This window comes from Sinocyclocheilus anshuiensis, unplaced genomic scaffold (genome assembly GCF_001515605.1).
Source record: "Sinocyclocheilus anshuiensis isolate Anshui unplaced genomic scaffold, SAMN03320099.WGS_v1.1 scaffold1393, whole genome shotgun sequence".
NCBI lineage: Eukaryota > Metazoa > Chordata > Actinopteri > Cypriniformes > Cyprinidae > Sinocyclocheilus > Sinocyclocheilus anshuiensis.
Window position 1 is genome coordinate 538,070 of NW_015548343.1, and position 12,877 is coordinate 550,946.

Genomic DNA, 12,877 nt, shown 5'->3' on the forward strand with positions numbered 1-12,877 from the left:
ATTGTCTTTTGTTGTTATGGGCGCGTCTACAGATTTCTTGCCATATGTCTATGTTTCTTGCATCTCACGACTATGTCCTGTATGAAATAATGTCTGTGTGCATTTGCGTAAAACAACAAACTGACGATTCATATATAGTCATTTGTAATTGTATATACATTGTTGTGATTAATTGTGGCTGGAACAATAATGTAGCTGTAAAAATAGTTGCCTGCTGAAATTGAAATGTATATACATCTTCATCATGCAGGAAATTTCAGTTTTGACAATATGGGACCTTTAACTAAAAGTAGACAGTCTAATACCTTATGTGTTGAATCCTTCTTGGGATGTTTGGAGAGTTTCTTGGCAGGGTTGACACCCATCTTAGCCGATTTGAAGGGCTCAAGGCGGCTTCTCATGGTTCTTTGGAAGATCTCCTGCATTTCATCTGGATTCTCTGAGGTGTTATAGTGACTGCGGCTGTAAGTGGGACGGTTCTGGTTAAAAACAGAAGAAATGGACTGATTTGGATGGAATGGGATTCAGATGAGCTTTTTCACTGGGCAGGTGTATTGTGATAAGATATCCAAATATTGATAAGAAAACAATATTCCATGTAAAAAAAAAAAAGGAACAAAAAAAGAATGGAATTATGGTTTGAGTGATCAGGACCGTTCTTACATCTCTTCTGCTCTTGTACAGATGCTGAGCTAATAGATGATGGGCACTGAGGTCATCAGGCATGCTCTTCCTGTCTTGCTCATGGATATCGAGGGATACAGATGGAATTGGGTTCTTCCTAGATTGAAAGAAGTCCAAATAATTGTAGTCAACATGCATTTAGCACAACACATTTAGCCATCTATATTTGTGCAATTTTCTCGTAAAACCTCATAAAACATTATCAACTGCATTGAGTTTCAAAAATTGTAACCACTTGACAAAATACTTACATAACAGAGGTCACTGGAACATTGTCAATGCCAAAATCATATTCTGACATGTCAGCCGTGATATAAGGCGTGATGTCTCCATACTCTAAAGCAAGCTTCTTCTTGAAGTCTACAGAGGCACTGTCATAATTACGAATAAAATCCAGAGAACCTTTGCGTTCACCCTAAATGTGAATTTTTTTATTATTATATATATATATATATATATATATATGTGTGTGTGTGTAAAACACATTAATTCTTCATATCATTCACTACATACAGTAGTTGATGAAATTAAGTGAAATATTATGAGGCTTTGAAAAAGACATCATTAAAACAGTACCTACTGAAAACTGGAAACAGAACACATTTTAGCAATTAACAAAACATTACAGTAAAACTGGAAATTTGAAAAAACTCTCACCTCAGTTACATATTTAGTGGCATCCTCCAGATTGAGTTTGTGGAAGGCACCAAAGATTGGGTCTTTGTGCTTTCTGGCATCGCTTTTCAGTAGTAGCCAGCAGACATACTTGTCTTCAAAATAGTTCCAACTAAGAAAGAGAAAGAGAGAGAGAGAGAGATAGAGAGAGAGAGAGAGAGAGAGAGAGAGAGAGAGAGAGAGAGAAACGGAGTAAAAGTTCTCAAACACAAATTATATGTTTGTTTTTTTGTTTTTTCCTAAAGTTAAATGCTCACTGTCTGGTCCACCAGTTATCTCCCATTCGGCCACAGATGTCCTCCATTGCTGTCAGTATGTGTTCAAAAGCCTATAGAGACACACACACACACACACACACAGTGGTATCACCCTTATTGTATTTCATTTTTTGATGTTGACAGTTACCACTACTTAGATGTTGTCCATTTAGCTGAAACTGCGCATATGGACTAAATCATATTTGCAGTGTGGAAATTATCCATAATAAGCCAGTGTGTCATGTAGAGCTGTACTGTAGTAGAGACGCTAGCAGTAGGGAGTGAGGGTATTTAGGCTACATAATTTCTCAAAAATGAGGTGAGTCGATATTTTTAATAGCCTAATTATTTAGATTTTCAGATGCACAGTTGTTTTGTTTTATAAGTTGTTAGGTAGCGTTGCAAAACGCAAAAAAAGCGTTAAATTTTTCTTTACAACTTTTAAGCTCATTTACAGATATTTTTACATTGTACTCTGTCAGCTGTTTAGAATCAGAATCGGAACAAGCGATGTCCGATTCAGGGATGAATGACTCATTTGAATCAGTTATTTGTAATGAATCGGTTGAACCGGTCTGAATCATGGACGTCGATTAAATGTAAGGAGTTTGAATTTGAATTGTTCGAAGCGGTTTCCTGGCTCACTCACGCACATGTTCAACTGAATCTGTTGGTCGGTTTCTCGCGCCTCCAAACTTCCTCGCGCATTCAGACATACTCTACTAGCAGTACTTTGCCAGTAGAGTGAGATTAATGGAAAAACAACTAAATGTTTACTCCACAAGCCAAAAGAAAAGGTGCTCACAAAGACATATTCAGGTGAGGTGACATCACAGAATTACTCCCTTAGTATATAAGTATATGGCCACAAAATGCATTTTAAAGTTGTTTAAGGGAGAAGCACTGAATATTATTATGTGTTTGTTTATAGCTTGGAGAATGTTGTAGTCCTGTAAATATTTCCTTTTTTTTTTTTTTGTCCTGACAGTATAGCAGTGGGTTAAGGTCACATTATTTAATATCATATCATTATTACTTTATTTATTTTTTTTAGGTTTTGTTATTATAAACAAATTAAAAAACGAAGTTATTGTTATGCAAATAGGGAATCATTAATGTTAAAAAAAAAAGTAGAGGGATAAACTGTCATGAGTGTTTTTTTACCCTGTTGTTCATTTTTCCATTGAGAGTCAGATCCGAATGAGTTGCCTTTTTAACCTTCAGCCATTGAACCAGTGGTTTCATGGTGATCCCCTACAAAAATAATATACACAGTGACTTCAAGTTAGCCAAACCATGTCCGTCATCAGATGAGGACAACTGAGAACATCACAAAATGCCCACTTTTATAAGTTTATAATCACAGGCCTTATGAATTCAAGTGACATCCATGCTTTTGCAACAGATCCATTATGGTATGCACTAGTTATGGTCAGAATGAGTGATTGAAGGGTCACACCTGAAGAATGACAGTGAAATACACCACAATGAGTGTGGTACCAAGCATCAGATTCTTCTCTGGGATCTTCTTCTCATCTAAAATGGCCGCGAGTCCATACGCCACTGCTCCTCGTAGGCCACCGTAGGCCATTACAAACTGGTCTGTGATGTCGATAGGAATCAGACGAGACTGATTCAAGATCCAGTTGAGGAAGAAAACACCTGCATATAAAGGAATCCACAACTGACGTCAGTTTTCATGAACATGAACAGAGTTTTAGGAAGCATTTACAAGGAATTCATGACTTTAACTAACCAATGAACCTGAATATAACGACAAAGAAGATAGTGAGAAGGATGAAGCCAGTGTTCCAAACCCAGATGTTTTTATCAATGGCTGAAACTCCCAGGAAGACGAAGATCATGGTCTCTGAGCCGTTGGCCATCACCTTCAGAGTGTAACGTAACGTTGTGACAGATTTTTCATCCATGTTGGCATTGATGTACTTCTGACAGCAAACACCACAGAAAGTGATCCTGTCACAGTCAATGATTATTGTAAACAATGACTATTGTAAACAAATGGTTTACATTAATTTACTAATTTTTAAATTTATCGGGAAAGCATTGATTTCTTAAGAAGCTCTTACGAAAGTATCGCAGAGAGTGAGAGCATCTCCGCCGTCAGATAAGACAAGTAGCCAAGCACAATGATGAAGCCGGCTTCGATGACCTGGACGTTCTTGGTGATCCTGGTCAGCATGGATATCAGAATGGCAAACACAACACCAAGAAAGGAGCCTCCAAATGCCACAACAAAGAACGAAACTAGGAGAGCAAAAAATGTGTTGTGAGGGGGTGTCAAAAGGGGTTATTATCGTTAACTAAAACTAAAACCATAAAAAAATCATTACTTAAAATAATAAATAAAACGTAAATTTATTTTATTTCAGCTAAAGGCCAAGGCAACATTTCACATTTTGTTTAAGTTAAAGGGGTGGTTCACTGGGTTTTTTCTAGGCTTGATTGTGTTTATGGGGTGCAGTCTAACATGTGTTAAAGGGGTCATATGATGCGTTTTCAATTTTTCCTTTCTCTTTGAAGTGTTACAAGCTCTTGGTGCATAAAGAAGATCTGTAAAGTTGCAAAGACTAAACTCTCAAATCCAAAGAGATATTCTTTATAAAAGTTAAGAGTCAGCCACACCTACCTAAAACGGCTCGTTCTAACACGCCTCAACATACCTACGTCGCTCTGTGGGAAGATTTGCATAACTCCACCCAAATGTTCACGCAAAGAAAGAAGGCATAACTTTTATTCTCGCTGTAGTTTTGTTGTTTCCGCCGCCATGTCGTAAAGACGCTGTGTGCTTCGTTGTGAAAGCGAAACTACTTGTGGTCTTCCAAAAGAAGACGATATCTGCTTCGTCTTGCCTGGAGCTGATCCGTGCTGGTCGATGAGGAAATACTACAACTTTGCGCTGTCGGTTTGTGATGTCACAAACCCGGGAAGTAACTTGTTGTAGTCCCTACCAGCCGTTTTTGTAGGCATTAAACTGCCAGAATTTTAAAAGACGATATCTCCGTTTGCATTGAACTTACAGCTTTGTAACTTTGCAGATATTGTTTATGCTCAAACAACAACATTACACACGAACTAACGTTACAAAAGTGAAATCGCAATCAACCACCCCTTTAAAGTCAGCGTGAAATGTAAGTTGCTGCCAACTTCAGTATTGTGATGTATTTCCAACTGAAACAGAATATTGAATAGAGGGTGGGGATTTATTTTAGCGCACATCCTCTCCAGCTCTCATTCGTAACAAACTAACGGTTAGAGGGCAGTGGTCAAGGATATTCTGGTCAAACTGATGTCATCAGAGAAGGAATGTCATTCCAGAGCGGAAGCAAATATTTAGATTTTGATTAAAGATTACCAAGACAAACTTTTTTTTTTTTCAGTGGATTAACTTGCATGGATTAATTGTTCACCTCCAGACTAGCAATGTGAGCTAACAAAGTAAATAATGTCAATTTTGATTTCATGTGGACCTTAAGTTGAAGTACTAAAATAACCAAAACTAAAACTTAATAAAACTAAATTGATTAAAAACGAAAAAAAATAAATAAAATAAATGCACAATAAAATTACTAAAACTTGAACTATAATTAAAGTAAAAATATATTTAAAAATGTAAGTATAATAGTAAAATCTAATCTAATCTAAGTATAATAGTATACCAGTGCTACTAAAATAACACTGGTGTCAGTTGGCTCAATTTGTGAACAGGCATGACAAAGTGTTTATTAGGGAACAGCAGAAAATAGAATTTCCACTAGTGATCTAAGAGTTATGCACCCCATTGTCTGTGTCCATACCTATTCCTTTGATAATCTCTGCGGCGTTGATTTTCGGGCCTCCCAGAGACACGAATGCATCAAACACATTATAAAGCACCTGTGACAGACAGAACAAGAGAGAGAGAGAGATAATATTAGATGGATGTAATAGCCATCAAATACTATTATCAAATATTTACTTGACATTCAAGTAAATTTTTAAATGAAAATGCCATGATTCCTTTAAAAAAATGAGCCGTGACATTTAGAGTTGTTGAGCAAAACTGAGACTCACCACTGTGACTCCATCATTGAGCAGGGACTCTCCAAATACCAGGATGTAAAGCACTTCATTCACATGCACTTCCTCAAACACGGCAATCACTGCCACAGGGTCCACGGCAGATATCAGAGCACCAAACAACAGGAACTGCAGAGGGCCGATGTTCAAGTTCCCTGAGGTTTAGTGAAACTGTTAGTAACTGAAACTTGTGTAAGTTTCTTATGCTCACCAAGACTGCGTTTATTCATTTATTTGGTCACAAATACAGTAAAAACAGTAATATTGTGAATATTATTACCATTTAAAGTAACAGTTGTTACGTCCCAGGACGTATGAATTTGTGTTTCGTAATCATGGTGTATGTCATTCATTGATGTGCTGCCAGTGGACCCAACGGCCTGCTGGGTGTTGTAGTTTTTGTTGTATGTTTTGTCCTATTTTCTGTGCTCTTCCCTGTTCTAATCTAGGTGACTGGACCTACCAGCTGCTCCTCGTCAATGTCAAGAGGAACGTCTAGGTTACTTGTGTAACCCTCGTTCCCTGAAGGAGGGAACGGAGACGTTACGTTCCGTCGCCACAGTTGCTGGGCGAGATCCCAATTCGTCAGTCACGACTGACGTAACGTCGAACGTGACTGACTGAAAGGGAACCAGTATTTAAGCAGAACAAGAGAGTAAGCTATTAAGATATTCTGACTGTCTGTCTAAACTTTTAAACTGTGTCAAGATAATCATGATAGTAACATCTATCTAATCTATTTATCTAAAGTTTTAAACTTAAAGCTTTTACAGCTGCTTTAAACTTTCATGCTAGGCTTTCTCAAGCCAACCTAAAGTTTGTCTTGACAAACTTTTTTTATCTAGTTTTAAAGTGTTACTTCCCTTTTGTCCCTAGAAATATAATTGGGAACGTAATAGTTTTCTATTCAAATTTATATTAAAATGTAGCTTATTCATGTGATTCAAAGCTGAATGTTCAGCAGCCATTACTCCAGTCTTCAGTGTCATATGATCATTAAGTAAATGTCACTGTAAAACTCAGATTTACCCATTGCACCCCCTTCATAGCAGGCCCATAGTGCAATGCCCACTGTGCCCGCATTCCAGCATGTTCCAATAATGGCATGGATAAGAATGGCACCCAGGTTGCTGAAGAATAGTTTGTTTGGCATGCAGTAACTTGCATCCAAGATGATCTGGGGAAGCAAGTAGTAGAAGAAGTTGGTGGGGATCAGTTTGAAAGTCTGCGCCTTGTCTGCTCCCCAGACGATTCCTCCCAAAATAAAGCCCAGCATGATGAGCAGACCACTCTCTGGGAACACACTGGTGACACTGTGGTTCAGCTCACACACTAAAAAGAGAAGACAGATGATGACAAGCTGAGTTTTTAGCAGTCATTATTCAGGCTTTAGTTTCACATTGTCCTAATATGCTGATTTAGTCCATTTCCACTGCTGTCACGTTTGATCAATTTAATGTGTCCTTGCTGAATAAAAGTATAATTTCTTTAAAAAATAAAAATAATACATCTTACTGATCCCAGACTTTTGAAGAATAGTGTCAAACATCATTCTTCAGCTTTTGAGTTTATAATACGTTTCAGCATTTTAATTTCGTAAGTCACATTTAATTATATGAACCGCATTAAAACTGTATTTTGTTTCTAATTTATATGTACATTACAACCCAGACTTTCAGTCTTATATATTGTGTAAAATGTTGTGTATTTTGGATAAATTGCTAGATATAATTAATCTTACCAAGACAAAGGAGTCATTTGATCCATGTCAAAAAATGTCCACCTCAGAATGTCCAACTCAGTACTTTGATACTCAACTTTGATGTATCAGAAATGACAATGTTGAAATTCTCATGACTTTCGGAAAAGTAACAAAATGTGATGCAAGTCATTGTTTGAAGAGAAACTAGTGAGAGACTGAGAAGTGTAAAAGTTCACAGCTCCAAAATTGCCTGTGACTGAAGAAACATTATTTATAAACACATTAAGCTCTCTTTGTGAAATGGACAAACAATCGAAACGCTTTAGTTCACAGGAACTTTGTGTTTCATGTGATTAATTTAACATCAGTTACTTGAGCTAAAAAATTAAGCTGTGCCACTGATATTGATGTTTCGTCATCTTCTGCAGGAAAGGAAGTTCGAGGCGGATGGACCGCTCATCCTGCTCAATGTTTAAGGTAAGCTAGTTAATATAGTGAGGCTTAACATATTTTCTATCTTGTGAACCAATTTATCAATCTTACTGGATTGTTTGTATCATCTTCACCACGAAGGAGTGGACAGCATATCACTGCACCTATACCTTATTAATTTGGTTTTGGTAGTATGTTATGATGAGAAATGTTTGATATGAGCACAGTTTGAGACTTTAGTGAGATCTTGTCTGTATACTTTAATAGACACGTAGGATTACTGGGGTCATTTTACTAAGTGAAAAATCTGAAGCAGAAGATTTAAGCAAAACACTTAATTTGCTCTCAATTTGCTCTTATTTCTAAGTAAGAGAAACAAGTCCTTTCCTATTGGATGACTCGCTGGATTATTTCATACCGCATTTAAAAGCTTTGTCGCTGCCAGACAAGGTCTGTCATGCTTTCATCTCAATGAGATTATACATTTGAATGCCCACAATTACAGAACTTTACAGTGTCTTTGTAGCATGTAAATGATATTATGCAACAGGTTTATTTCACTTTGATCTGTGTTATTTTATCATGGTCTGTTCAAATTTCATATGTCATATTTTAAAGCTGCAATTGTTCAGCCAACCAACAATTACAGACTACACTATTAGATTTTTATGTGGAATATGTGTTTACTCTTGGGTTTGGCGTAGTTAAATAGTTTACATCCCGCCGACTGTGTGATTGGGCAATAAAGGCTGTAATGCCTAACAAACAGAGCTGGCCTAAACTAGTAAACTGTTCTGCACCTTGTTGACCCCTCTTGTATGTTACACCCGATATCAAAAAACATCAGGAAAGTTACAGCTTCAGGGGGACGTTCATGTCCATTATGCTGTGGGTGACCTTGACTTAATGTTTTTATGAGTGAGCTAAAATTATTTAACAATTGAGAGTATTAAAATAGTAGCATGCATCTTTTATGGAAGTCTTAAGTAATGATTGATGTAGTTTTTTTTTATGTCTTTGCAATCAGTACCGTCGACTTGTACAGTGAGTATAACTGCATACCTCGGCAATAGAATCAACGGTCAACATTCGAGAGTATGTCGTACATCAAGTCCTGGTATTGGGAATACGTTACAGCCTCTTTGATGCATGTTGCAATGCACAGGGGTGACTTTCTCTAAGGGACACAATTATTATCTTTTTAAATTTCTGTCAGAATTATACACATCTATCAACTGTAAATAATGATTTTAATAAGTAAAAGATAGCTATTGTTATATTTTTGCCCTTTTTAATATAAATTGTGGAAGGATGGGAAATTTTATATACAGTATATATATCCCAGTAATCCTACATATTGTAATTGGTTATTTTATTGGATATTTTGGTGTTTTAGTGGGTGTTTTTTTTTAAGTGTGTATTGGTTGTGGTTTACTTCAATTCGTTAAATCTGAAAATGAACTTTATACTACAGTCTGATTTTGACTATCATGCACTAAAGCTGACCTGACACTGTGCCTTTGAGGAAGGTCAAAGATTCAGGCGGCCCATTAATTATTTAATGTAGTACATTATTAACTAGCAGTAAGGCATTGTTTCAGCACTGTAATTTCTCAGAGTAGATCTCTCCAGCTTTGTCCATTGCCAGTGATGTGTTACAGATCATGTCCTGGAACTAAATATAAATTATATACCTCATTTGCTTCTTGCCAACAGCCAATTAACAGAGGCTGCGAGTTTATGAACATGGGATCTTTGTGCACACAGAATTTGGATGTAAAACTGCAGGTCACATTGACATGAAACACAAAGAAATACAGTAAGCAATCACCTTCAGACTTTAACATTAGGCTGTCAATTTATGAAACATTTGAATCCAATTAATTGCATGACATTCACAATTTATTTATTAACTGTATTTGCCGAAACAAAACAAACTAAATTAATTAATTATTGAAAAGACATTTTAAAAAGTGTCTTTAACAGTCAGCCTATATTGTTTGCTCGCTTCTTTAATTATTTATTTTAAGCCTGTCATTGACCTACAGTGCAGCAATAGATTTTGCAATTGAATTTGTGAAACTAAAAATAAATAAATAAATTGATTGGCTTATTATTTTTCTTGAGGTATTATGACAAAAAAGATAAACCAGATTTTACTTGACTTTCAAATGCAGAATTACAGATGTCTAAATATGCGTTACTTTTTTCAAAGTTAATTTTACAAGAAAATACTGATTTATTTATTTTTTTACTTAAAAGAGTTGTTTAATTATAAATGCGTTACTTGATGTTTCTTTTTCATTATTTATGAAATTTACCAGTAATTTCTGAGTGATTGTTTTTTGTTTTCTTTTTATCAGTGTGTTTTGTCTATTTTATTGGCGAAATGTACTAAGAACTTTTAGACCACACATACTATGGCAAAGGAAGTTGTTGTTTTGTTTAATGCTAATGCACCTTTGCTTTCCATTTTTAAAACATTCAGCTTGTCTAAACTTGCTCATCACCTTGAACTCAACCTTCATAACACTGTGCTCTTTGTATTCTATGCTAATTCTCGTCCACTCTGTCTCCTGTTAAATCTCCATTGACTCTTAAACAGGTCAGGTCACTTGCCGTCTTTCTTATGCCAGTGCCAAAAAACATTGATGTAAGCATTCAGTCTGTAGTACCTCCATGAAGCCTGTAAGTGGCATGCATAAATACTACTTTATTATGAAACTGATTCCTCAGACAACTGAGTAACTGTTCGGTTCGGATGAGTCCACCTTCCAAATACTGTCTAATTTTTATATAAAAAAAGAAGCGTAGCTAAAAAAAGCTGGCCAGCTTTATTCATTGTGCAGTGTTCTTTGCGGCAGCATTTTATAGAAAAAAAAACTGATTTAGATAAAATTTACTGATAACTAATATGAGGATTAAAAGAAAAGTATATTGTATTTGTCAGGACTGCATTTAGTAGGCTATTTTGATTTGAAGTGCTTTCGTCTGGCGAAATATGACTCTCGAGAGATGGCCTGTAATCTGATATTAAAGATATCAGATAACCTATTTGATTCCCATTCAATAATAAGCTGTCAGATGTGCACATTCACTGCACAGATTCATTCGGTGAGAGTAAATTTTACCTTCTAAATTTGGGCAAACATGGCAATATCATGATTCAGACTGCCAAATAGGGTGGAAAAATTCCCGGTAAAAAATCCAAAACGTTCTTTAACAAAATAATGTCACCCATTACCGAACATTTAAGTCATGAAAAGGTACCGAACCTTAACTTAACCACACTGTAATAAATAAATAAATAAATAAATATTACATGTAAATGTTAAATTGGGGGGGTTCCGCTGCATAACTTGTTCTTTTTCACTTCCAAAAAACTGTAAGTCAACAGTATTTTACCGTAAAATTACACAAAATGTCCCATTAGATTAGTTTTTCAACTTATATAGTTATGGAAACAATTAACAGGGTTTTACCATAGACTGTATGGCTTTTACCATACCGTTTTACGGGTGTTTTAAATTATGATAATTTTTTACAGTGCAGCATTCCTCAAACTGAAATTTGCTTCAGTCATTTTTTTTGTGCAGACAAAAATGCTTACAGTACATTTTTTATTTTAATTTTGCTATTTGTATTATACTAATATTGTAGATGAAAAAAGATCAGTTCGGTGATTGAACTTACCTAATTTACAGAGCCAACAGGTCAATATCCAGAGGGCCACCAGGTATGGAGTTTCTACATGATGCCATTTCCAGGTGACAATAGGTAGTGTAGAGATTACTGAAGGAGCATGTCCATCGGTGGAATCGTTAGTCGAGGTACTAGTTTTCTCAGTAGCTGATGACTTTGAAGAATAGTTATGGCCTACTTCAACACTATCTACTTCTAATGTTGCAGCCTTGCATGATGTACTGAAAACTATTAATAATGCTAGAAGAAGTGCAAACTGCTGTAGAAACGCCATCACAGACTTTTGTTGATCAAAAAACGCTATGTATTTCACTTTCTGCTTGTGCCTACTTGCATTTATTAGCTGTTATTTATGTTGTAATTATGTAGTCACTCCCGTATCCTGGTGTTTCTAAGCGGCTGTCACCAGTGTCTTTCTCCTCGCTCTGTCAGTCTGAGATTGACATGCATATGGTGTACATTCCTTCTCTTATTTGTCCCTCCTCTTAGATAATAGAGATTCACTTTGGAGGTAGTTTGTGACCCCTCCCTGTTATCTCTCACAGGTGTGTAATATTTTATGTGGGACTTATCCACAGGATTCGTTTGACAAGTTTCTTTATTGAAGGGGAAGGTATGAACACCTTGGGCCAAGAGTCGGATAATAACAGAGGCCCATACATATGGCAAACACAGATAATCAAACCATTGTCTTTTAAACATCAGTGTCATGAAAGCTCCTACTGTTCACACAAGCCCCAGTTAAACTTAAAGCAGAAATAAATAAAAATCCTTGAAATGATTTGAATTCATTGCATAATGTTTGTGTTCAGAAAATGCATCTTAAATTAAGTTTATTTGGCAATTCATTTTATTTATTGATTCATTTGTTTATTTGGCAATTCATTTATTTATTCATTCATTCATTTGTTCATTCATTCTTTTGTTAGATTCTTTGCTAGTAGGTTAAGAAAATAAACTCGAAATATATCTTATCTATATTATCTTATTTTTTATTTTACACAATTTTTTTAAAATGTACATATTTCATATTTTTTCTGTAATTTCTATTTAATTTACATTTAGTCATTTAGCAGACACTTTTATCCAAAGCGACTTACAAATGAATACAATAGAAGCAATCAAAACCAACAAAAGAGCAAAAATATGTAAATGCTGTGACAAGTCTCAGTTAGTCTAACACAGTACACGTAGCAAGTTTTTTTTTATAATAAATAAAAAGAAAACAAGTAGAATAGAAAAAAACAATAGAGAACACAAGTGTTAGTCAAGTTTTTTTTTTTTTTTTTTAAGAAAACGAAAACAAGTAGATAAAAAAAGAAATAGAATAGAGAGGGCTAGTGTT

The 12,877-nt window shown here is 35.6% G+C and overlaps 1 protein-coding gene across 1 annotated transcript in view; it reads right to left on the reverse strand.

Annotated features, from left to right (window-relative positions):
- Positions 1–11,806, reverse strand: part of LOC107656591 (sodium/hydrogen exchanger 3-like) — a 13,989-nt gene extending 2,183 nt beyond the window's left edge. The window contains exons 1-13 of the mRNA XM_016444485.1: positions 11,524–11,806; positions 6,726–7,028; positions 5,691–5,851; positions 5,435–5,513; positions 3,707–3,884; positions 3,373–3,593; positions 3,076–3,278; positions 2,781–2,870; positions 1,617–1,687; positions 1,342–1,471; positions 936–1,099; positions 664–781; positions 306–479 (exon numbers count right to left, since the gene is read on the reverse strand). Coding sequence (XP_016299971.1) covers positions 306–479; positions 664–781; positions 936–1,099; positions 1,342–1,471; positions 1,617–1,687; positions 2,781–2,870; positions 3,076–3,278; positions 3,373–3,593; positions 3,707–3,884; positions 5,435–5,513; positions 5,691–5,851; positions 6,726–7,028; positions 11,524–11,806 — 2,175 coding nt within the window. The remainder of the gene's footprint in view (positions 1–305; positions 480–663; positions 782–935; positions 1,100–1,341; positions 1,472–1,616; positions 1,688–2,780; positions 2,871–3,075; positions 3,279–3,372; positions 3,594–3,706; positions 3,885–5,434; positions 5,514–5,690; positions 5,852–6,725; positions 7,029–11,523) is intronic.
- Between the last annotated feature and the right edge of the window lie 1,071 nt (positions 11,807–12,877).